General features: G+C 42.7%; 1 protein-coding gene across 1 annotated transcript; it reads right to left on the minus strand.

Annotated features, from left to right (window-relative positions):
* Window positions 1-2,049: 2,049 nt before the first annotated feature.
* Window positions 2,050-26,946, minus strand: UBE2G1 (ubiquitin conjugating enzyme E2 G1). Its single transcript, XM_030962634.1, has 6 exons — window positions 26,646-26,946; window positions 11,949-12,051; window positions 9,191-9,288; window positions 7,944-8,122; window positions 4,646-4,769; window positions 2,050-2,571 (listed from the first exon to the last, which is right to left on the minus strand). Exons 1-5 carry the CDS (start codon window positions 26,689-26,691, stop codon window positions 4,683-4,685), a joined length of 513 nt encoding a protein of 170 aa, XP_030818494.1. The 5' UTR covers window positions 26,692-26,946; the 3' UTR covers window positions 2,050-2,571; window positions 4,646-4,682.
* Between the last annotated feature and the right edge of the window lie 216 nt (window positions 26,947-27,162).

A 27,162-nucleotide genomic window follows, 5' to 3' on the forward strand; every position in this document is an offset into this window, starting at 1 on the left:
TGGGCATTAGCCATACCTGCAGCTTGTAGATCTTAGCAGTATCCCACAGTAATGCTCCTCCCTGGGGAGTACCTGGGGCAGGTGGGATCACAAACCATCTGAGTAAGCCAAATGTATATCTGAATTTACAAAGAGGGGAATGAGCAGTGCTGTGAAATTCCCACTTCTTCCATTCCACAGAAGGAAGACAAACATTTCCTAAAGAACAAACAAGCAGCAATTCTGGAGAGCGTAGACATAAAGCTTTGAATAATTTTGTGAGTTTACAGGTGAGTCTGTGAGTACTGTGTGTGGTACTTTGGAAGACAAAACAGAGACCACTCTTGAACTTGCTGAAAGCAGCAAATATGTGAAGTGCCTCAGTTCTAGATAGACTGTGGAAATTGAAAAGGAAGGTCAGCCTGTGGGGGAGTAAGTCCATTGGTAGGTTTAATAAGATCAGCTTTTTTCCACTCTTTTTTTTAATGGAAAGAATGACACCATGCCACTGAAATTCTGCACAGTCCCAATGTTAGGTGGAAAAGGGCAGTCAGCTGGTAGAAAAGAAAACTGCTCTGAAGACCTTTTGGACAAGTGTTCCAACAGGAACTCGAATCAGCTCTGTGTGTCTGAGGGATTAAGTACTGCATGCACCTGCCTGGCTGCAGTAGCAGCCTAGCCACCTAAAAGCAAATTTAACTAATGATTAAAAAAAAAATTTACTTCCAAATATGTAAATACAGATAACAAACATACCAGTTTATCTAAACCACCCATAGGAGGAAGTAGTACCTTTCCCTCTAAGTCTTCTTACATGAAATGCCTTTTTGTTCCCAAGGCCTGCCTTGCCTCTAACAACTGTCACACCTCCTTCCACCCCATGCCCCCTCACAAAACCTGCAATATGTGCCTTTCAGCATGTGCATGTTGCACAGCAACATAAAATGAAGTCCAGCCAGCAAATTAGGACTGAAGGTTTCTTCAAAGCTGACTCTGACACTGGAACTCTTGATTTATCAGTGGGTGCTGCTGTGCTGTGGAAAGAAAATAGTTGAGTAGTTTTAAGTTCTTCTATAAAATTTCTTTGGTCAAAGGCTTGAAAACTCTTTTGAGCAGATACTCAGAGTGGTATTTGCTCACTAGAGATGGTTATAATAGGGATAAAAGTGTGTGTTTTGTTTGCTCTTTCATTATTCAAGCTGAAGCACAGCATGTCCAACTCCTCAAGGGTTCGCTGGTGTTGTGCTGTTGATGATGTTCAGGTAAGTTGTGCTCCAGCTACAACTGTACCCTTCCTATTGTGATACTCAAGACAGCCAGTCTGACACATCATTATTGGAAAAAATTATATTTTGGAAGAACTCACTACAGAAGGTGACAGAATTCCAAAAATCAAATTACATGAAAATATACATCGCCATTTTCTTTGTACATTAGGTGAGGAAAACTCTGAAGTAGAAGGCAAAGCAGATGAAGGGCCACAGAAAAGAGTAAAGGAGGGAAACTATTTTTGATACCAAACCCAGAAGTTAGTCATTTGAAAGCCTACAGATGTGCATGCTTGAACTCAACCTTGAGAAAAAACAAGCCTCCCCCACACACACCCCACCCCACAAACAGGCAATGAAAAAGGCAAACCAAAAATTTCACCCATAAAAAGCAGCTCATTCCTATCTTGGACTAAACTTAGTCAACCAAACTTCCAAGTGAAAGCACTCAAGTCCTTGGAAGTTAAAAATCCATCAGGCTGCTCAAGGGTGCTCCATGGCCAGTTTTATTGCTATACCAAATTCAAGAAGGATGAGTAATTGGGTTTAAAAAAGGGGTGGGAAGAAAAAAAAGCACCTTTGAGACTACAAAGGTCATCATAAAAGACACAAGTAATTGATAGCAAATCCTTTCAGGGTTTAATTAGGAAAATTGTAAGTTCTGATGGGGGAAATAAAAGGGACCACATTTCCAAAAAAAACAAAACAAAACAAAACAAAACAAAAAAAAAAACCACAAACAAACCCAAAAAAAACCCCCCAAAAAAAAACAAAAAAAAAAAACCAAAAAAACCCACTAAACTTTAATAAGCAAGAAATTTTAATTAAGCTTTGGTGGGTCAAAGGAAAATTAAAGTGGGAGGAAAAAAAAACAAAACCAAAAAAAACAACTTAGTATCCTAATTGGTTTTGACATGCTTCACAAGTTGTTGTTGTTTTTTAACTCAGGAAACAATGAATAGGGAGAGAAAAAACCTGCTAAAATCTTTAGAATTTACACAATTCTATCCCTAACTACAGACAGCATTATTTGGTACAATGTGTATTTGTGGATGTACATGAACAGTATATATATTATCCGGATCATGTTGTGCTATGTACACATCTTTACAATTCTTCCTGAAGGTTAAAGCAGTTCTTTAGATTTCAAAATGCGTAATCATCTTGTGTTGGCACTTGTTAGGCTCTTGTCAGCATTGATAACTGGCATGTTTTATTGCAGCCCAGTTCCAGCCAGTGTTTGCCAACTTGTAACAACAGAAGTCCAGCAATAGGTGGGTAGAGTGCAGGAAAAAAAACAGTGCCATGTTTCTCAATTGGAGACCTGCAAAGAAATCACAGGTATTAAAATAAAACCCCTCCTCACTCTCAATGATTTTCAAGATGTTAATTAGTTTTTCAAGCTCAAGAAGATTAACTATTATTTGTTCAAGAGCTTCACATACCTCTGAACAGAAGATGGATAAATCCAAACTCATCACCTGAGAAAGCCTGGAGTAAGCTGAGCACACTGTGTGTCCAGGCTCAATTATCAGACTTTCTGGCTCCTGTACCTCGTGTTGCTTGTCGAGTGTGCAGCGTGGAAAGCTTTGATTATTCACACACAGGGCTAAATATGGCAGATTTATCACTGAAAACTTTGTGCATTACTTACTGTGAGAGGCAGGTACAGCAGTGCTCAGCAAGCACTGACACCACAGCCCCCAGTCACACTGGGCTGGTTTGAAACCAGCTGTGGCCCCTTCTCATCCAACTCCCTGCCCATCGTTCACTTGGGAGGAGTCACCAGACTTAGAAAAGCTTTTGCCTTCCAGAAAAGCAACACAGCCAATTACTTAAAATATTTGTCAAGAGCATTGTTTCACTATAGCGAAGTTCAACATGGCAACAGAGCTGAGGTTAGTTAAGGATACTCTGGAGTGTTACTCACAGTTACTCCCTTTCTCCAAGACAGGAAAAAAAAAGTCAGCAGCATTAACATTTCTTGCACTCCAGTTATAGGCAGTACAAGACTTTCTGTTCCTTTGCTTAGTCTTTTGGTCAATATTAAGCATTTTTCGTGTTTAATCCATACTGGGGAAAGTTCCTTTCAATCAAAGCATTTCTGCAAAGAGGGACTGCAGAACTAATTTGTCACAGATTGAGCCTTCCCCCAACCCCCCCATGTTTACAAAAGGGTAAGAAAGGAACTCTCTCCTATACAACTATGATTAAAAAAAACTACCCAGCAGAAGAATGTAGTAAGCTGCTCTGGTTCAGTCTGAACTACATACAGTGCCATATTTCTGTCCCTGTGAATTATGTATGCTGTAGGTAACTAGTAAATATGGATTTGGGGTTTGCCAGCCAAATGGGTCAGAGCAGTTTATTTGCCAAACCAACCATTAAGAAAAGGCAGCTTCAACATGAAGTTCTGTTTTGCTTTGAAAAGCAAGAGTGGGAAATAATTAGCTCATGGAGGAAGTTTTTCCTTGGCATACCCAAGATAAATCCCTGGCCTTTGGTCACTTTAAGGGCCATGCTTTAATACAGAGCTTTCTACGAGAGGTTATTAAAAAAATAAAAGTCCCATTAAAACTGAGATGGGATTGTGTAAATTAGAGTAAGTATCTTGAATCAGAAGCTCTTTAACAGGGTGGCAAAAAATGCAAATATCATGTCAGCTACTCTCAGGTCAAAACTCCTCCAAGCTCTCAGATATGCCACAGTTCAGTTTCCAGGAAGAACACAGCTGTTTTTATGAAGCTATTCCCAAGCCTTCCTCACTAAAGATGTTTCTTGGGCTGCTGAAGAGAACACCACCTTTCTTGATATTATTAACTGGTAATATCTCAAATTGATGCTTTCTGCTGTGCCAGGAGACTTTCTGTTAAAACTCCCATAGATATCTGAAACAAACCCTTCTCAGTGGTTCCTGGCAACCTCACTGAAGTCTCATTTAACTCCTATGTGCAACATGCCACCAACATTTGCAAGATAATCCACAACTCCTGAGATAACAAGACTTTCAAGATGCTTTTAAGATTCTAATAAGTGTTCTTCACAATAATGAATGTCAAGGAATTGTCATCCCTTTCTATTACAGCTCCAGTAACCTCTAAGTGCCATTAATAAAGCAGGATGAATTCTGATAAAGAGAAGTTCAACTTCTGAACAGCATAAAACACAAGAATACAAGAGAAGTTCCCCAATTTTGGTAGAACAGGCTGTCAAGTGCACTTAAGTTCTTTTAGTCTTTAGTACTGCATACAGGCAAAGAGCTCCACTGAGATCATGCAGCTGAGAAGAAAGGCTTGGGAGTTTCTTTTTGCTTTTGAGGGGGAGAAAAATACTTCAGCAACACTTAAGCAGGAAATCCTCAACTCAGGTAACTGACTCATCTTGAGAAGGATACTTACCCTGAAAAAAGTGAAGCTACTAGCTGCTGAATAAGTGTCACTCAAAAGCAGTTTCTTGGCTTTTTCTTACACAGCGGGCAACTTTTCTTTTAAATTCTCCATTTCTGTCTTCTCTCCATTCTTTCTGTAATTGAATAGACAGCTTTCAGATGTCAGTCCTACAACAAGGAGTTGTACAAGCTCTAGGAAGACTCTTGTTGTTTATGTTTTCAGACATTAGCCATCTAGTCAACACCTAAATTTGCTTACAATCATTGAGCTCCTCACTGAAAATCTGTGATATTCAGGACTTTCTAAAGTTTGCTCTGGGTTTCTGTGCCAGCTGCTTACAAGACAGTGAGGATGTAATTTTCCCCTTGGATTTTAGGCACACTCCAAGACTAACCTGGTGGCTTACCAGTATTTCACACTGTCTGTGCTAAAATCTATTTGCTTCAGCCTGCAAAGTAGCAGCAAACTCAACCTGTAGACCACAAGCTGTTGTTATTTCATGTCTTTAACTGCAGTGGTGAAAAAGGTACACAGGTAATGTGGAGCCAGCAGTTACTCAGATTATTTTTAAGACATTTTCAGTTCCCTTCAATCTCGCCAGGACACTCCAGGACAGAAATACAGAAGTCACAGCATCTAGAAGAGGCACAGCAGTGTCCTTCGAAAGCAAACACCTCCCAGTTAGATATGGCTATAAGATACTGGCTCTGTGAGAAAGACCTTGGGAGAACACTCAGCTCACCTACAGGGCTGGTCTCTGTGACAGGGATCTGATTTCAGAGCTGCAGAGATGAAGAGCCAAGATAAAGATGAGCAGGAAGATAGTTAAGAGGGAAGCCTGAACCCAGAGATGCACCCATCAAGGTATCACAAAAACCTACATGAGAAAGTGCAGCCAGGTTTGGTTTGTGCCAGGCTCACAAGGAGCTCAGATGAAAGCATAGGAGCATCAGGTGTGGTTAAGATTGATGTGCTGGGCACTGCCTTCCAGTCAGAAGTGGTGGGGAAAATATAAAGAACCCCTTATTTAATGAAGTTCTACAGTTCTTAGTCTCTGATACAAGCAATATATTCTTACAGCAGGGGTGAGGGAAGGGGTTAAAACCCCCACATTGTTTCACCTGATGCAATCTAGCACACAACACCTTTTCACCCCCAGCTGGAGTGGAGGTTGTGGTACATTTGAGTGATAAATGGCATACCCCAACATTCATCACCTCCAAGCTCACTTAAACAATCAGCATGTTGGAGAGCCCAGCATGTCTTAACTCTCCTATTAAAGCACAAATAAGGCTACTAATTAGTTTGTTCTTTTTCAGCAATTCATGCAGCAAACATTTGGCTCCTTGGACTGGGACATAGGACAGCTTACACAAGATGGCTTAAAGCCAAGAAAAGCATTGAATTTGTGCCCTCTGAGCTTCAGAGCCTTAGTTTTTGTTTCTACTTTTTCTATTTGTAGTTCTATCAATTGTTCAGATTTGAATAGCAAGCAAAGTTTCCAATTTGACAGCTGATTCTCCAAAAATGTAATTTTAGGTCATGAACTGTTCTATTTGCTTTTAAAAATATCTATTCAGGTTCCTGATCCTCATTTTTCTCCCACTCCAAGAGACAGTACTCCAACATGCATAGTTCATTTTTCCTGAAGGCAGGTATATCCCCTGCTCCTGTAATCCTGTTAATTGCCTGTAACACTTTATTCACTAAACTCACTTAAAAGCAGAAACTACTGACAGCAGACAAAGTATCTTATAGTAACAGCCAAATTTTATTGCTGTACTAAACACAGGAGCTGCTGATTCTTCATTATCCTATGTTTTTTGCTAATATGAAGAGATCTACAACCCAACAGGAGAACCAACTGCTCCAGTAGCACTTCAAAAGTTCCTTGAAACATGTAATGCCACAGTCAAAAATAGTTTCTAGCATCTAAACTGATGCCTCACTACTATCTTCAGTCAAATTTGGATTTTTTTTGTTCTTTCATGCTGGGCTAGAAAAAGATAGTTTCATTTCTGACCTTTACCCTAAGGCAAATTCATTTTGTGTCTAACTTTCCTAAGGAAAAAACCAAAAAAAGAAACAACCCACTGCTGAAGTAGTTGTCAGAGTGGGGCACAATACAAAAAGCCTGATGTCAGGAAGGTGACAAGCACAGCTAAAACCATGTGCTTTCTCCAGGGTTAGGCCAGCTACATTCAACATACACGAGTTTGTAAACTGAGGAATTCCAACTGCACTTTTAGCATTTCATTAATAACTTGCTCCTCCCAGTGCTCAGCAGGAAATGTCCATATTTCCTGGGTGTCTGTTTCCACCAGCAACATGACACAAAAAGGGGAGATCCAGCACTTTAAAAGGATAAATGAGGAAATTGTTCACTGCAACTTTTTGTTTGTTTTCTGTCTTCTTCCCATTAAATTTGTTCCACAAGAGTCTGTTCCCATAATGATTTTTCAGAGAGCACAACCACCTTTGAAAACACTCACAACATAGCAGATCAAAGGCTCCAGGAAACTACTAAACTCCCACCCACTTTGGGAAGGAATAGCTTGGCTGACAGAACAGGTTAACATTCCTTTACAAAACTCTGCATCTCACAATTCCCATCTCATTCCTCACTCCCACAGTTAAAAGAGTTAGAACTTCTCTTTTATGAGCAGACAACTCACTGCTGAACTGCAATTCAGGAGCATGTCAGTGTTATGTCAGAAGAGCAGAGCCTGAAGTCTGTCCCCCTATGCCCTTCCAGAACCGAGACTTTTTTTTCTCCCCACTACAAACATTTCTCAGCCTCATTCTTATATTCTGCTCTAAACACAGCTCTTCTAGAGAGCTGATAGCTGTGTTTATACACACACACAGCACAGGCCATGGTCCAGAATGCTGCATCAAACGCTTCCATCTCACACCTGCAGATTCACCCTGGTCTTTGGCTGTAAATCAGACCATTTTCCCTCACTCCTGGAGCCAGTCAGTCTAGGCTGGGACAATCCTCCCTGTTGAGTTGAAGGTGAAATGCCCAATTAAGCCTTTGAGTACCTTCTCAGAGCACAGACCTACACAGTCAAACCCACTGCTCTAATCCATGGGACAGGAAAACTGCTCTAGAGAAGTGAAAGAAACTTCCCAAGGCTAATCAGTAGTTTTGTCTGACAACATCACTGCTTTTCCCAACACAATGGTAGCCTTAGCCTGTGACAGAAAAGGTTCTTCCCAAAGTTCCTGTTTGCTAAACCAGAACCAGAACTGCATTGCAAGGTTTCTACATTGAAGACAATTGGCAGAGCAAGGAAAGCCTTACCGCTGCATCAACATTAGCAGGAGAATCACCATTGGGATCTGCCAGCATAGAAATAACACTAATCATGATAGTTTCCACTGTGTGAATGGGAAGCCAGCGTTCCTCAGGTTTTTCATAGCCATATTTGTCTTCTCCAGGCTCATGAAGAATTGAAATGCAGACATCGCCATTCTTGTCAACTACAAAACAGAACAAGGCATATTTCAGTCATGAATAACATGCTGGCATTTCTTCAGGACAGTCAGGAACTGCTCATCTTCATTCCAGCTACTCTGAAACACTGTTAGTGAGAACACTTTACAAAGGAAAGTAATTAACTATTGCAGAACTTAAACTGTAATAAACAGGGCTTGGTGGAAGTCTGAATGTGCCTGCACTCCTGACAGAGAGGGCACATGGGGAGGAAGGACTTAGTCTAATATTATGCTGCAACTCTCAAAAATATTTATTTAGACAGGCTTCCACTACAGCCTTTTCTGTTAAGTTCAGCAAACTCGAGTGACTTTTTTCCACAGCAACAGCATCAGCTGGATATTACTGGAACATATTGAAATATGATTTAAACTGCTGGAATTAGAAAGTGCCTGACAAGTACTCTGGTATTTCCAGAGCTGAAACTGACACAGCATTAAAATATTCCCTGTCCTTTTGATGGGAGCACTGTCTCCTCCCACCTTTCAACATCTACAGTTTCTGAAGTTGAAGAACATTTTTCTTTCCCAGTAAAACCATCTTCTGTTTTATTTCACCTTCCCATCCAATTTCCATCAGTCCATAGGTAAATGAGACATTAGAAGAAGTCTCCTTTAGAGAGACTAAAAGATTTCTTTTCATGCTTCACTAGATGAGGACAACCTTGGGCTTTCTATACTGAGCTGCCAAGTCAGTAACAGCAAGATGAAATAATTGAAGGTATAACAAAAGGCAGCTATAGAAGTCAAGTTTTTCCTCAGATTAGAATTTTGCACTTCGGGAAAAAAATTAAGAAAAAAATCCCTGAACAATTACCAAGAATGCAAGAACCTACTCAGAATAGCTTCTGAAAATACTTTAAGAGTATTTTATGCTCTCAGAGTAGCACTATTAAAAACTCTGCCTTTGTTATTACTTCTCTGTTAAGTGAGGATGGCAAAGTAAAAGCAGAGTTTCACATTTCTAACATGAACAGAAATGTATTTTATTTGTCTTCACTTTCTGCATTTTAGTTCTGAACTGCAAAAAGAAATTGAAACTTTGACATTTCTTACCATTCGGATGCCAGATTTCTGTGATGAATTTCATTTTTGGCGGCCTCAGTGGGTAGTCTTTTGGAAAAGTAAGATGAGCCTTGAAAACACCACCTTCACTGGGGAATCAAAAATATCTTAGTAGAGTTTCTTGTAAGCTTAAGCTGAAGATCGGAACTTACTGATGTTCTAAGTTTACACCTCACACAACTTAACATCATGTTGGTAATTAACAGTATCAACACTTCTATATGCAATGTAAAGAGCTTCTACATTCAGAAGATCCTTTCACAAGATACTGCCAGTTCCCCAACATGATCTTTTTTTAGAACTAGGAAGATGTTCCAGAGGGGAAAAACCATGGGGGTGGCAAGGGGGAGGGAAAAAAAAAAAATCAAAAAGCTGCCAAGGAATTTACCATCTGGAATCACAACTTTTTTTTTCCCCACAGTACATTTATTAACAGGAAAAAAAAAGGTATTGCCAATAACTGCCTTTCTCAAGTCCAGCCCAGCAGACTCGCATTTTCCTCTGCTAGAGGCCTCAGTCCTAATTTTGTGGTCTCAGTCTGCAGCAGTGAGCCCCAAGGAAAAAATGCAGAAAGCTCTGGCTGTGTGTAGAGCATTAAATGTAAAAAGACTTCCAATGCCACCTTTTCAACACTAAACTAAAGTGACTCAGGCATGACAGTGAGGTGTTCTGCATTAGTTACCCACTCAACTGGAAAACAATAATAAACAAGAGACATCCTAGTTTTATGTGGAGTTACAGGCCAGGAATGGTGCCTTTTGAAAAGGTGAAGGTCTGTATTAGATGGAAAGGTTTACAGATGGAATACTTTGCTAATGTCAATAATATCTGTCCTGCTACTGTCATTTCTTCTAACTGAAGGTTGTAACAAAATTTGGAATTGCAAAGGCAGAACAGAAAGTGGAACATAAGCCCCCAAAGATGGCATGAGATGCACGGTGTGACAAGCTACTCCTCAGCAGCCACACACACAAAACAAGTGGTGAACAGAAAACTGTTCAGTGTGGTTTTTTCCCTGTATTTGTAAAGGAGTAGGAGTCTCTAAAGTGCAAGCACTGGCTATTGAGAAAAATAACATGTTTTGCCACCATTAACCTAAGGGGTGCAGTTCCAGCAAGTGTCTCAAAAAAAAAAACCACAAAAAAAAAAACAACCCCAAAAACCACTGCCTTTAAGTAACGTGGCTCTTTGAAGCAGCTGAGGGGATCTCAACCCACAGCATTTATTTTTCACAAGTTTTAGAAATGGGAGGTGGTTTCCAAAGAATCCTTCATCCCAGGACAGGTAAGAATGTCAGAAACACTGTTTTAACATCCATAATGTCAAGAGAAAGGAGAGTTGCATTGCATTTGTTGGTAGCCCCAAACCAGTCCAACTCTTTCTTTCAAACTGAAAAAGTCCTTCCTTCCTTTTTAAAGAAGCAGATCCTAAAGCTACTAAGCTGTAGGGCATCCCTGCTTGCCCCAGATCAACTGCATATAAATACATGTTTTAAAGTGGATACACATTAGATATATTAATGAAATACAGCTGTCAATTAAGGGATATCAATGCCATTTTTAGCAATATTCCTTATAAAGTGTTTCTGTCTGTAGAGTAATGCACTAAGTCTAAAGTCTTTTCAAGTAAACTCAGAATAAATGAAGTGGGACCAGAAATGAGACTGATGTTTGAAAACTGTTTAAGTTAAACTATTATATATGACCATCCTTATCAAACAGCCCAGGGAAAAAGGGTTCAGTGTAATACTACCCTGAAAAACAGCAACCAGGGACTGGAACAGAAGATAGTTTCTTACCCAAAAGCCTCAAAAAATTTTCAGGACCCAATAAAAGTGGAGTTAAAAAACCATTATTGCAACTTTTAACACCTAAGATGACAATCAATTAGAAGCAGCATTTATTTATTGACAATATTTATAAAATAACCATGAGAATATAAAATGTTCAGAAAAGGTCAACAGAAGTTGGAGAAACCATCTCATGCAAGAACCACAGTGCAGTGAGCTTGAGGAAAAGCCAAGCAATTTGATAACTGGGTTTAAATACTTATTCAAAGTCTGCTGGCAGACATACAGAACTTCATGCTGCAACCAAAAGTGACCTCAAGTAAACGTCACCAGGCTTTTTGTATCAATAGGTTACCACTGCAACAGCCCAATGAAGAGAACAGAGGTCATCTTCAGGAGTACACTTTGAACTGACCTCTCCTGGGCAGAGAACCTTTTCCCAGAAACTGGAGTAGATGATCACCCCAAAGTACTCCAGGTCACACTTGGAAGTTCTCCCATCTCAATCTGACAGGATTTGAAGCCAGTTCTGTGGACTGCTGAGATTTCCTCCAACTACATCCCACCTGAATTGAGTATTTTCCTACCATCACACAAGTGAAGTTGTAATGGCTTAACAGGGCACTACCACCTGAACTACAGGCTCCCAGCAGCAACAGCAAACAGTGGATTTTATCTGCCTTACTTACATGTGAAAGAAAACAGAAGCTGCCTCTAAGTGCACCTATTGTCTTTCTTTTCCATACAAGAACAAAGAGATCAGTGTTGCATTTTCCCAGGGGAGCAAAGCAATTTAGAACTTCTACACAGCAAATCCAGCTATTTACAGGTATTCTGCCAGCAACAGAAGAGCATTACCTGATTTAGCACAAGGTTTTGGTTTGCTTTTATTCTCTAGGAGCAAACTAGAACTAGTAAATCCGAGTTCATTCAAGTTTCTGTATAAGTATCAGTACTTACTATAGTGTATCTGGAGGACCAATAATAAGGACTTCCCATCGATAAAGATCATTGTCATCTATTAAGCCCGCTGAAAAGCCTTCCACTGGATTTTTGTTGAGCTCTGTGTAGGAAAAAGAATTTAAGAGAACTTTAGGTATCTATGATACACATTTGCTGGTTTTGCTCCTGTGTCCATACATGACCAAAAACCCCCATGACATTTGGTGCTTTCTCATGGCCTGAGTGAGTGCCCTCAGCTCCCCCACCACAAACACTTCTGCCAGTGCTGAGACCACGTTTGACCCTAAAATTCTCTGTGTGTAACATGAGCAGAAGGGCCAGACAACACACAACTATGGGGCATGGTATCCTAAACTAGATACCAAGGAGTGTTTAAGTCAGGAAACAGCAGAAAAGCTTTCTAATAATACAAGAGCTTTACAAGAACCCCAAGGAGCCAGCTTAACTAAAAGCCTGTCTTTAACTCTAGAAAATGTTAACAGAAGACCAAAATCACATTATGTTTTTAATAAAAGCAACATTCTACTTTGTTTAAATGATTTCTTTCAGACTCTGAAAGCATTTGAGGCCTGTGCCAGTGAATTCTGGAGATAATGATTTACTATATTTTGAACTAGTACAAGAGAACATAGAAGATAAGCTGCTATGCTGTTCAGATATGGAGTTGTGTGGTTTTATTTCTTCCTTTTACTTCACAGTTTTTTTTCCATCAGTGACAAGCTATAGAGCATTCTAAGTGTATAGGCTACTTCATACAGATAGTGCCAGATAGAGGCTTCTCTGGAAATAGCTACACACAAGTCACAGCTAGGTCTAGACTCCACTGAACTTCTGTTATCAGCCTGCTCCAGGAAAAAAACCTGTAAGATCTGGAATTAAACCCTCCAATGAGTTTTGCCTATAATCCAGTGGTGGGGGTAGGAAGGTGAGAACATCTATTAACTGACAGGCTTCAGGACAGAAATTACATTAAATGCCATATTTATGCCAAATTCAAATTCTTCATCCAGCATTTCCAAAAGTACATACATAAGTCCTGACAGATCTTGGGTACTAGGGATACAGGAAGGGGGAAAAAATCATTCCTTCAATTGGTCAGTAATTTGCAGATTAAATTAGGAATGGTAGTTATTATGGAAAAAAATACAAAAAAAAAGCCAACCAACCATACTTATTTTAACCTGTCAGACTCTATGCAGTCCTCATTATTCTGTTCCACAGCAGAGTTTGTCTACATATTGCCATTTTGTAAACTTAAAGGCTGTAAGACTTAAGTTCAGAGGGCCTTATAATGCCCTCAGGCACATGCAGAGGAACTTCAAGTGAGAACCTTGTACCTTTCTGGAGAAAAAGCTGCCATTAGGTCCAAACTGATTTGCCCATAAGCTTGCAATCATTGGTGGCCAGTTAAGTTCTGAACTATTTGAAGTGTGGCTGAAAAAGGCAAGAAGAATGAATTCAAGCCCTACACAGAGGAGTCTAAATCCACACTGGGAAAACAAAGTGCTCAGCTCACATGAAGGAACCAAGATCCTGAAGAGGGAGACAGCAGGAACATCAACTTCAGTCATTACTAATTTAGTCAAAGTTATCCACAAAGATGACTCAATCCTAAATTCCCAAGGGACTCATTGAAAGGGGTTTTCCTAGGAGCTACTCAGAAGGGTGTAATTAGGAGGTAAGGTCAGCCATCCAGCCCCCAAGGCACAGGACAAAGATTTGGGTAAAAAGAAAGAAAAGTAACACCACAGGCTCTCTAAGCAAGATGCAAACCTCAAACCCAAAGCTACAGCACAGCCATGCCTCCTCTAAGCAAATCAGTTTTCAGACTCTGGTATTTATGAAACTTTGTGGAAACAGCTGCACAAGCTTGAGTAACTATTTAATCTCAGCTGAAAGGGCAGATAGCCTAGGTGAGCATTGCACATTAAAAAAGTTTTACCAGTCTCCTACTACCTCCTTCATACAAACACTTCTTCAGCATGGTCTGTTAAAAGTTCCACCACCTCAGAAGTCGAATATAACCTGCTTTTTCAGGCAGGATTTCATTAAAAAATTGCCTATTGCTTGTGAAAAAAGCAATCTCTGCTCAGGACATTTCCATCATCCTTTCAGATATTATTAGTACTGTATATTAATACAGTATACCCACTGTAGTAACTACAGAAGTCAGACTTGAAATAGTAGGTTTTACTATCTCACCTAAGACTTTCAAACTTGAATTTAAGCCTGTGAAACACAAGTCCCATAATTTCTGCATTTCCACAGAGAAAAAAGGATTTGTGCAGAGTTTTGTGTTAACTGCTGTAAATCAAACTGCTCACATTCAGCTTCTTTATTGTTTGCAAGTTATCACTGCTCACTGATAAGACTTTAAAGACTGCCAGAACTTAAACATTCTGAATTTTTTCATTCTCTCTATTTAAATATGCCACATTATTTCCAAAGCAAATATACACATTTTCTTCTCTATTTCTTAACATGTACTGTTTCAATTTCTTTCTACATCTGTCTCAGCCTCAAACAACTTTATCCCTAAGTAGTTCAAAACATTTTTTGTGTATTTATTCCCAAAGAGAGACAGCTCTTACACTTTGACTCTCACCTAGGACCATGCAGCACTACATTGCAAGACAACTTGGGAGAAGGAGTAAGATTCCTGGATGCCAACTCCTTTAATGTAGAACATCTGTAAACTGTATGAAAAGGACAATCACTAACAAAAATCTCCAGTTAAAGCAGATTGCTTAGTGGATGTTGCCTATAAAGCAAATGAGCACATCACTTCTTTTACAGGACGTGCCATCAGTCTCAGCTTGTGAAAAGGTTATTTTCCTTCCATGACAGCAGTATCAAAGCACAGCTCAAACAGCTGCTGATTGCAGAAACACTTAGGAAAAACAATGAATATAAGCTCATGCACCTTCTCCACAAGAGGTATGCAGAATTACCAACAGCAATTTAAAAATGAGCTTTTCCATCCAGATTATTTATGTTAAACTAAACAACGTGGCTGGCAGGCAGACAAAAAAGGAAGTCTCAGGAAAGTTCTGCACTGAGACATGAAAAGCATCATCCTTGGCTGCTTTACCATGCCAGTAGCTGCTACTCATTAAAACCTGCAAACACCAAGGGCCCAAGGTTTGTTTGGCTTTGTTTTTTTCCCTGGATATAGTGAGTGTTGTGTAGCAGAAAAGTTAACCAGTAGTTCCACCTGCCTCTTGCCTCTCTCTGCACTAGTGAGCCTCACACAGCAGTGAAATCCATGCACCAAAAGCCCAAGGGAGCAGCGCTGCAGGCAGGGCACCAAAGGACCCCACACACACGGCTCAGTGACACAGGGCTGCTGCCAGGCCGGTGTCACTGCCCCTGAGCGAGTGACACCAACACTGCAGCCAGGACAGGGGACACCTGCTCCCTGCGCCTGCCAGTCCCCAGCAGGCACAGCATTAACTGCTTGCAGCCTGAACAGGAGCCTCCCCAGACAAACGTGGGTAAAGGATTCAGCTCCCTTCTCCAGGCAGGCAGAGGGGAACAAGTTCTCAGTGCAGGGCCTCTACAAAGCCCTGAAGAGCTGCCCTAGAAGTCCTGGGAAAGCAGAGAAGCCAGACACCTGTGAAGAACTGGATCCTTACACATTATTTTTCCAACAGCTTTACTTTGAGATTTCTTTTGCAGCTAAAGATATGCTGTACTTTTTAAACATAAATGAGTACATTAACATATTTCCATTATGTCCATGCCTAACTAAAGCCATTTACTAGCAACTACTTTATATTACAGTATGTCATTTAGTATTTCTGATTGTATTTTTTGCATTTCTGATTATTTAATAGGCATTTTTCTACCCAGCAAAAGAAAACTAAAATCCAAAACATTCACTCAGTCTAGGAGCAGTTTCAGGTAGAGCCCTTTGCAGACCAAGCAGCAGCTAACAGCCAAAGCAGCACACACCTGGACAGCTGCCAAGCAGCAACATACTTGGAACAGAATCCAGTGTCTGCTTATAAATTAGACATTCAGTTCCTTTAATCCCAGTCCTGAACCTGGAATTAAATCCAATACCTGATTTGGGAGGTGAGGAAGACTAAAGGCCCATAATCCAAGAGACTTGTTCAAATCCAGAACAGATTTTAAAGCCCCATGGCTCCCCTTCCACATGATCTGCCACACAACACACTGCCTGTCCCTTTAACTCTTACTAAAGCAGAACTAAGTTACCATTGCCTTAAACTTGAGCCAACACAGCACCATGGGCTGCACTTCCAGTTTCAGTGTTTAGTTTACATCAAGCTACTGATGTTCCCACACTCACTGAAACTTGCCTTTATATAAGCCAAGAGACTTCACCAATCCCAGAGCAAAACAGCATCAACAGAAATGACTAAGCAGAAGGAGGCCCACAGCTCCCTAGGACAGCTATGTACGGCATCCAAACTTTTCAGCCTGACACCCAGACAGCCACTGCAGATCAACTCTTCCAGTATTTTGAGCTACAGTGCAGTACAAAGCTTTAAAAATATGAGTTCCTATAGTTTTTTAATAGCAGCCTCTTTAGTAAGTTACACAGTGTGTGAGTTTTGTGCAGCCAGTGAATAGAGTACAACACAAAACCAGACTAGGGACCCAAGTCCTGGCTAAGGCTCCTGGATAAACCATCCAGCTGGCTTACACAGCTCTCAGAGCAAGCAGGCCATTCCAGCACTTTATATCTGCTGCACCTTAGACTTGTGTTGGCTCAGCACCAGTCCCGGACCTTCTAACAACTGTTCACACTGGAAATCCTCATTCTAGACTCTTCTTCTCTGCATCCCACACTGTGACTTCCATATAGTCCTATTACTTCACTGAGGTCAGTTACAATTCCCAAAACTTTCCTCCTCACAGGACCCAGCTGTAGATCTCTGATTCTAGAGAACCAGGGCTGAGATTATGATAAAGTAACACGATCTTTCTGTGGAGATGTATTCCCCAAGCTCTCAATTTCATCTTTCATCATGTTCTGTCTTGCTCCACAAGCTCATCCAAGAAGTTCAGACAAAACTTAGCACCAAATATGCACACACTCCTGATAGCCACTGTGGGAGTGACAAACAGACAACACTTAGAACAGATTAAGCCTCTGAAGGACATTTAAATGATTTTGAAGGGAGACTACAGTAGTAAAGACAAACCTGTCTTTAGCAGAGATTCTACCAATCATTTCAGTAGAAGCTTTAGGTTTGACTTTAGCCTGGCAACTAACTAATTTCCAGTGCTCCTCACATCACTCCTTAATAAGGGCAGCACTTCAGACATTCACAAATCAAATTTTCTGAGCTCAGAAAATGTGTAAGACGGGCTTCAAAATAACAGGCAAGCTGCATCTCAGTGCAGTGCTACATACACATCTTTGTGTACTGCTTCACTTGCCATCTCCTCAGCTATAGCTGTGAAGTCTTCCTTAGATTTGCACAGGGAAGCAGATTTTGAAAGGACAGAGGACAAGGCTGGAGGTTTCTTGTTTGATTTTTGGCTTTATTCCCAGTCAAATTGCTAGCCATGGCCATAGTTCAGCTTTGCAAACAAGTGGAGAGCAGCACTAGCCCAAAGTCCCTAAAACTGCCACTAGTATGAGGATTAAGGTACCAGAGACACTTGAGTAAATAGAGATTGGAATAACTTTATGAGTAGCACATCACATTATTCTAGAATTAAGCTAAAAATTGAATTCCTTGATTTTGTATATTCTGTAGCTCCACAGTCACAGGAGTCATGGCATACCTGGAGACAGACAATTGTTAGTTTAGATTAGTTATTTAGTGGAAAACTGTGTCTTAACACATCAACCAGGAGCTTGCAGGTCTTTGGTATTGCCTTGGTTCTTAAGGAGCTCCCCACAATCCCTTAAGCCCATGGGGATGGACATCAGCAGACATTGTCAATACTCGTTTAGATTTCTCTCTCACGGGTCTCAAACCCAGCTCTTAGACAGTCTCAGCTGGAACACAGACACCCAGCAACTGATCTAACCTGGCAACCCAGTTTCCCCAGCCCACAGTCTGTTCCCGTGCACCATTTCACCTGAAGTCCTAAAGACAGGCAACAACAGCCACAAGCTATTTTGAGGCATTTCCATTCTGCAGCACTCCTCATACACAGACCCTTCTGTGTGCACACACTCAAACCAGTCCTTTTCCAACATCCCATGCTACATGAGGAAGGCCTGCCTCCCCCTCCCTCAATGCCATTATTTGCCATTCAGCAAATATCTAAACTTAAGTTACTGTGGACCACATTGTGCCTACTAAGCCTACAGATCTCTTCTTTCAAAACAAATGTGGTGTTCAAATTACTTTCCTGTTCAAATCACTGGAAATAGAAAACATACTCATCTGATGAAAACCTTTGAATGCCATAGTGTTGTTTGAAGTTTTGAAACTTATGGTTCCAGAATTAAGGTTCTCAGCAGGAAGTTCAGAATATACACTCAAATTACCATCAGCCATGTAATTTTGGTAGAAATCAAGGTAAAATATTTCCTGAACAGCCTTCTTTGACTAGACTCCTAGAAGCATGCTGTGCATCACATCAGACCAGAATCCAACACAGTTACACTACCCAGGTTAAAATGGAGGTTGAATAAGGTCTGTTAAAAGACCACAACAAAACCATTCCCAGTAAATTCTGAATTTTGAGGGGAAGAGTCATGAGGAAGGGAAAAACAAGGATAGCAAAAAGAATTGGAAGAACCCTGATTGGGAAACCCACATACAAAAGGAAGCAGTTATGTCAGCAGGGAATATTCAGTGCAGTGCTTTGCCCAGTCACCTGCAGCACAGAGGCACATTCATCTGTCACACTCAGTGTAACAGAAATGCCACCTCCACTTTGTCCTCCACGTTTCATGCCTGTTTCCACTCTTAAGAGTTAGACAAGTATTCAATGGGTACCTGCATCTGTCTGCATTTGAGATGGACACCCTCAGCAGCATTCAGGAGATCTTATCAGGGTAAGTAGTTTCTGAGACACCATTGATTATCCCATCCTGAAACAGGTGTCAAAAACAGGTCAGATGAATCACACTCAACACACATTTATTTCTCTCATCTGCAGAGAGACTACAAGTTTCAGATGCCTACTGTACACAACTGCTGGAATTTGGCAGGACAGGTGTCATCCAAGGTGCCATTAATGTAGCTGAATTTACCATGGACAGGACAAGTTGATTAACTTATTAAAAGCTAATTATCATTAGACTAAAGCTAAGGAAAAAAACCCATCCAAGTATCTTCTGAGCAGTCACATACACATTAATCATGAAGCAACACTGCTGCACAGAGCCAAGGGCTCTATGATGTGTATGGTTCATAGACAAAAAGAGAACAACATTAGAAATCCACTGAAAAGGCTCTATGCCATGCCTATGCCACAGGGAGATATTAACATCTGAGGGAGATGTTAACATCTAAGCTGTTGTGCAAGTCAAGAACAATTTTCCAGCTTGTTTTCTCTCCTGCTTATAATATGAATAACAGGTTTGCATATCCTAACTTGAGCCACATTGTTATTTAGAATTGTTTTAAGACATTCCTTTAAATGACTCCTGACAGCACCATCTTCTAGATCAACAGCAAATGCCAGCCAGCTAAAAAAACAGCCAGCTTGACCTATGAGGTGTATGATGACAGCACAGAAATGCTTCCCTTAACAATCCACACACAGAGAGACTGTATGTGAAAACCTTTACAGAGGGTTTCTATCACAAAGTTTTTATTATTCTTCTAAACCTCTGCAAAAACTGCTAACATTTCTGTCCAGGAGAGCAGATATTTTTATGGAACCCCATTTCAATTAGATTGCTATACTTAGTGTTCTTACAAGGTCTGGATATCTGATCTCTGCTCCAGCTGATATGCCTTGGACTTGAGAGTAGGAAAGAAAAGCAAGTATGAACATTTACACTTGCAGGCCTAAAGCTCAAGCCTACTAGAGACTGTAAGTGAAAGATCTCCAGACCAGACACTGAAAGGAAGGCACACACCACTGAAAACTGCAGAGGGGCAGCTGGGTGAGAGCAAAGGCCTGCACGTGAGGTGCTGCCCTGACTCTGTTCCCATACACTGGAACAAAAAGAGGACAGCAGAGTTTCAGGAGTCACACACCCTCTTCCTCACACAAGCCACCTGCTCTCCTTTTTCCAGCCACCCAAGTCTGCACACTCATTTTAGTATTTGGTTAGTTCTTGCTTTCAGAAGAGCAGCCACCCTTCAGATCAGTTCCACTTCATTAGAACCCCATCTCTATGCTAGGAACAAACTGTTGTATTTTACATCAAAACAGAAGCTGATTAAACACACTACAGGAAGAAAATTTAGCAGAATGTCTACTTGAGGCAAGCAGGTTTCACCTACAAAGGTCACTTATTTTCAAACTGTTTAACATAGGGCATTGGGAGTACTAAAAAACAACTTTTACCAACAACAGAAGGGATCAAGTAATCCTACATTAGTTGAATATGTACATATTGTTCCAAGTCTGCCTTGCACTAAAAGAAATTTCAACAATATACAGAAAAGTCAAGGCAGAATCAGCTATAATTACATATGGCTTCATCCAAAGACCATTCAGTCTACTTGATTTATCCCTATCTGTTTGTCTTAAATACATATATACACAGCCAATCAATAAATCCTTAGTTTGCAGTTCTGCAGCAAATAACTACAATACTGAAGCTGGAATCAGTATCAATCACATAAATAAAAACATTTTAGTTGGTTTTTGTATGACTTAACATCTCCAAATGAAGCTCTTACCAACAAAGCAGAAATTCTGATGAAAGTATTTTCTCAAATGGTATTAATTTTGCTGGAGATCCTCTGAAGTAAGGAGCAATGTCCTGCTATTCCACTATTCTCAAGCCAAACACGAATAAATCACTGTACTGCCAGATCCAGACATGCCCTTACTTTGGTGTAACTTACAATGCCTTGTTTGGGGGGAGCAGAGAAGGAAAGAACTCAGAGCTAATGGCAAGTTTGGTTATTTCCCTGAAAGATTAGCAAGCTGACCTAGGCAGAGCCAAGGCAGTGACTCCTTGATGAGGCAGGTTATTGCTTCATCCTGTTTAAGCAAGTGGTTGAGTCATCAAACCCTTCCATTCTGTTCAGCTAAACCTCACTTTCCAAAACTGCCAGCACCCCTGAAATTTTGCTGGTGGTGCTGTTATAAATATTCTTTCCTTTGAAGATGCAAAGTTCAGATTGTTTCTACAGGAGAAGCATTTGGAAAACTAACACGTAGCAGGCAAAGTTCGCCATTAGTCACATTTATCATGTTATTTACAGTGCAACAGAAATTCAGGCTGCTTGTGCTGCTGTAGTGATTGGAGTCTGAGCAAGGCCTGTGTTTTAGCAATGATATTGTCTATAAAGTCAGCTTGAGAAAGGCAGCTTTGATAATTCTGTCAGCACAACCTCACAGAAACAGGATTATCTCCTCTGCTGTAACAGGGCCCTATGCTGCCAGGGGGTTAAAGTGACTGCTACACTCATGCTGTACCTAAGTACCCCAAAAAGCACCAGACCAAAAAACTCGATGGTTATCTAAAAACATGAAAGAGTCTTCTAAAAACAACACGCAGTGGCGTTTATAATTTCAGGACCAATTAAAATGCTAAGTTTTACACGTGCAGGACCTTGGAGTCCTAATTATTTGGGATAATACAGAGTATTACTGTCCATATGAACAGATCTTCACAAAGGAGGTAACAGGCAATCTAACATCAAATTAATACTTCACTCAGTGGCACTTAAATGACTATCTTACAAACTTACTGTAAACAAAGGTGTCTTATACACCAGCCCCCCCAGAAACATGCATCTCAGCCTTGATGTATAAAGTGATCCTCACTCTGTAATTCCCTCTCCATTCACTACTCAAATAGATTTTTGAAAAAGTCCTATCTAATTGCCAAAAATTCAACTCGCTCAACATTACCCAGTAAGATTCTTTCTCAGAAGAAAGTAAAAGTTGTTTAACTGTCACATTAAGTACTTAATACAGTTTTCCAACTTGCTAGTTTTTAATTAGACATTTCTGCTTTGAAACAAAAGCTGCATACACTTTAAACTGAAATAATGCCATGTTTCTCATGTTTAAGAAAAGCATTAGAGTGGCTTTTCTGTATCCTAAGTTAGAGATTATTTACAACCCAGCTCAACTTCAGCCAACAAAGGCATGGTTATTCCCATTTCCAGTGCTCCATGTTTATGTTACAGAGAACTCGCACGTCTAGTTCCACTGTGTGCTGCTGATTTAACTGCATCCTCCCTATGTGATTTTGCTGGTTGAACTAGACAAGTCTGCCTACTCTAAAGTCTCTGTGTCAGCAAGAATTTGGCAGAAAGATGAAATAAAAGTATTCAGAGACATACTTCAGTCTGTAAAACCTTTGGGCTTGACAGTGCTGGAGACTGGGAGAGAAGCTTTACACCCTGTTGTCTGTATCTCTTTTTCAAGAATATAAAGTTTTGGGGCTGTAAAAAGAAGTTTATCCTCCACCAGCTCCCCTGAGGGATGAACTCTGCTAACCCAGTGCTACACCAATCTACATTTTCTTAAGTTCAGGAGCACTTTTTTTCTTTTAGTTTTTCTTGCACTCTGCTTGGAAGAAATGGACAGGTCATGGCTTCTATTTCACATTATTATCAAGCCACAAAGTGCCCCCCTCCTCCAAAAAAAAAAACTCATCAAAACCCCCAAAAAACAAAACAAACAAAACCCCCCAAAATCAAAAAGAAGCCTCCTCCCCCCCAAAAAACCCAACAAAAAAACACTCACCAAAAAAACCAAACACCACCAAACGTAGGAACAAATATGTTTGAATTTTAAGATATTTCCAGAAGCTGCTACTGCTTACAAATGAGTTGATTTGAGAGGGAACCACATTTAAATTGACAGGTATCCATAGATATCTGATCCTCCAGCTCTAGTTAGACCACCCTTTTTAAATGGCTTTTATATTAAGAGATCTCAAATCATCACTTCCTTAAGACTTAAAAAACCCCCAAAAACCCAAACCCATAAGAACGACTCGAAGTTCTTACTGCTTTGAATTGTTCTTGTACCTAAATGGGGGCAAGCACATGTCAATATAAAAACAGCTACTACACTTAGCCCCTGGGGGATCCAGCTCAGTATTTCATTAGCAAAGGCACTGTGAAGCCACACAGAATTTGGAAGATTAAAAAATAACCCACTTGTAACCTGAAGTTATATTTTGTGACTGTCATTGAATGTCCCTTCTCTCGGAGCATTATCAGTATCCAGAACATGCCACTGAAGCACACAAGCATGTTGTACATGGTGCTGTGGTACCAGCTCCCTGCTCAAGTTACAATCCAGCATGCCTTCAAAAAAAAAAAAAAATAGAAGTCTGTCTTTATACACTCATTGCAGCAACTTCAGGTTGTGTTGTCAAGTTTTGCTCTGTTTGATAAGGCCCACTGTTTTACATCTCACTGACAGCCAGCAGCCTCATCAGTTGACCTATACTTTGCCAAAGTACTCAGGAATTAAAACAGCTCATTAAAGTGCTCCATGCCAGACACCTTCTTCCCCCATAATTAAGAACCAAAGCATATGGGGGACCAAACAGGTAGCTGAGAACTACTGTTTAATATTCTTCCCTCCTCCTGCCATTGTTTTTTCTTCTAGGCATTGAAAATAGACAGTCAGGGTCTCACCATTAAAGAATTTTTATACTCCTCAACCATTGCATAGGTTTCAGATTCTCACTTCAACCTCCCTTCATTTCTGGATGCTTTGCTTCAGCTTCAAATCTGTCATTATCAAAGCACAACTGAATGATCTAGAGCAATTTAAACTAGCTTAGAGCACATAACTCACATCAACTGTCTATTTACTGTTCTCCAAAACCCAACCACCAGGTACAACTCCATGACTTGCCACACCTGATATAGGCAAAAGCTGCATGAAGCAGAGAGACTGAATATCAGTCCCACCAGGACAATTACCACCAGAGTGGTGGCTTTTGGTTTGAGGTAGAAGAAACAATGTGGGAATTAACAAAGGGACACGTTGGAGCAGGTGAGACTTGGAAGACAGTCAGCAGGAGGGGAGGAAAACCATGAAGCTCAGACTCTGCACTATGACTGCAAGCGGCCTGACGCCAAAAGAACCAGTGTCAGGTCCAGTGTCAGTCCAGTGCCAGCTCAGTTCAGATGTCACATAGGAAATAGTTTCTTCCATACATGGTAACTTTCTCAGGTCAGTTATTACATGTAGGACTTTTGAAGAGTTCAAGACTCTTCTTCAATGCTCACCATACTTCATGCACACACAAAGTCACTTTTAATACGGTTTCAATTTCTTTTAGTTCATGTAAAGGGATACCAAAGGTATTGATATTACTTAAAACAAAACCCCCAGAATAGCTGCATGATGCAAGAAAATGGCTGCAGTCAGTACAGCTGAATCAGTAATAGGGGCAACTAGAAAAGCTCACCAGTTTTTACCAGTACACATAAAGCCTTCAGATAAGAGTGAGCAGAAAGTTAAACAGAAGTTAACCCCTAGATCTAGTAGTGTACATATGTACTTACATATCCAACCAGTCTGTGCTTACACAAGGCCTTAAGACCTCATAAGACAAAAAGAAAAAAAAAATACACCACAGAAGCTGAATACTTACTATCAAGAGACTTCAACCAAATGTCCAACTTTCTTTGGTGAAGCGCAATTACTAGATTAAAAGAGAAATTCCAGACAGCTGAACAACTATTCTAGATTACCAAATGCTTTTTTTTATCAAGTTAGAAAGCAACTATTCTACCCTGTTTCCCTTTAGGGAGCACGTATAGGAAAGAGAAGCTTCACATCACATCCAGTCTGGAGCTCCTGCAGTAAGCCCGTATCGAGGCATTATTAGCTTATCTGAACGTGCAGACGCCTCACTGAGTGTCACTAATAACTTCAGCAGTTACCAGGGCATTAACAAGTACATGCTGATGTTCAGGACTAAGGCCACAGTATGCGATTTTTAACCACAGTACAAGATTTGTTGGGTTTTTTTAAGACCTTTACCTTAAAGGTGTAAAACGTTTTGCACTAGTAGTTAACGATACTGAAGTTTCTCAAACTGACCACCATCCAAACCCAGAAAACAGTGTTGGAGATGCACAAACACATCATCCAGCTCGCTATACCCGGTTATGCAACCTCATCTCCTTACTGCTAGCAATGCTGCTTTCCACCCTAAGGCTTCCAACGACATTAACTGAAGTTTCGGGCCAAAATCCTGCTCCGGGAATTCCTGTGCCACCCAGTGACCCTGTCCCTTTGTATGGCTACTCGGCCAACTCCAGCCAGCGTTGCAATTGCTCGAGTTTAGGTATACCTGGCACACATTTCCTTAACTGGGTACGAAGCAATTTTTTACGTAAAAGACAAAAAAGGCGACCCGATTTTCCCAAGGTACCACGCAGACCCGTGCGCTTCCTCGACTGGATGGCCGTATCCCGGCCAGCAGGCAGAGGATGCGGCGAACATGTGCAAGTGGGGGAGGGAGGAAGGGAGCGCTGCCGGCTCGTTTCCCTTTAAGTGTGGCAGCGCACACATGGAGCCGCATTGTGCGGCCCCGCGCATGCGGGGCCCCTCGGCGGGGCCGGGCCGGGCCAGCTCGGCCGCCCGCCCGGGGACAAAGGGAGGGGGCGCGGCGACACCGAGCCCGTCTGACACCCCGATGACACCCCGCTCCCCTCGGCCGCCGGCCCGGCCGCAGCACCCCGGCCGTGTCCGTCCCCCAGCCCGGTCCCCAACTCCTCCTCCCCCGCGCCCGTCCCGCCCTCTCGCCCCCGGCGGACCCCCCCGCCCCTCCCCGCGGGTCCCCCCGCAGCGGTCCCACCCGCTCCCCCGTCCGCACCCGCTGCTGCCCGGTCATGTCCCCCCCGCCGGTGCCTGCGGAGCCCCCGCCGCTTCTCCTGACAACAAAGGGGCCGGCGGCCTCCCCCTCCCGGGCACGGGAGGTGAGGGGGAGCCGGCGAGGGGAGGCGGGACGAGGGCGCCGCAGGTTCCCTCGGGAAGGGCTGCGAGTGTGGGGAGCCAGCCTGGGCCTGGAGTGCTTCGTTCCGGGGGTGGGGGAACGATCCTTCTTCCTCCGCTTCTTTCCGGCGCCTCAGAAACACCCCGAAACATCAGCCCGCACACAACCCCCGCGCTGCGGGACGAGCTCCGGCTCGGTTCTCCCCCCGCCTCAGGGAGACGGGACTGCAAGGGGAGGGGACGAGGAGTCCTCCAGCCTTGGTACCGGGGGGCTGGGGGGTGCCGACAAGCGCGGCCGGTGCCACCCCGCGCTCCCCCGGCGGGACGGGGACAGCCGAGGGGACGTTTCTCCACCGTGCCGGCCCCGCTCCCCTCCCCCGGCTCCCCTGGCAGCAATCGCCGGTCGGGCTCCCCCTCCCCCGCTCGGCCTAGTTCCCTCGGCTCCCGGCTGGGCACAGCACGGCGAGGGGGGGCCGTAATCTCCCCTTCCCCCTCACACACACACGCACTCCAGCCCGCCCCCTCCCCGAGCCGGCGCCCCTTCCTTCCACCGCTACGGGCCGCGGCCCCTCCGAGGCCGCCCAGCCGCTGCTCCCCCGCGGCGGATCACCCGCCGCCCTCCCTTCCTTCCTCCGCCGCCGGCCCAGGTACCTGCTAGTTGTCTCCGCAGTAGCAAGGCGGACTGGAGCTCCGTCATTCTCCCCCGCTCTGCCCGGGGAGGGAGTCCCAGCGGCGGCGGGGACGGCGCGGCTCCTGGCGCTGCGAGAGGTGGCGGCGAGCGTCCCTCAGCCCGTCCGCTCCGCGCCCGGCGGGGGTCTGGCTCGGCGCCGGCCGCCACAGCACGCAGGGTCCCGGGCAGGGCAGCGCGGCCGTGGCTCCGAGCCGCCCTCCGCCTCCTGCTCCGAGCCCTCAGCGCCGCCACCTCCTGCTCCCCCCGCCAGGAATTTCACCGCACTCGGGCCCGCGCAGGCGCACTCGGGCCGGCCGCCGGGCTTCCGCGCCGCCATCTTGAGAGCGGCTGAGGGCGGGGAGCCGCGCTTGGCCGCCATGTTGGGAAGGTCCCTGCCTGCCCTTCCTGAGTCAAGCTTGAGTTAGCCGGGAGGAAGGGAGAGCGCTCCGTGAGGGGAATCTCCTCACGAAGGACATTTAGGGACACAAAGTAAAGCAC

This window comes from Camarhynchus parvulus, chromosome 19 (assembly GCF_901933205.1).
Source record: "Camarhynchus parvulus chromosome 19, STF_HiC, whole genome shotgun sequence".
Lineage (NCBI taxonomy): Eukaryota > Metazoa > Chordata > Aves > Passeriformes > Thraupidae > Camarhynchus > Camarhynchus parvulus.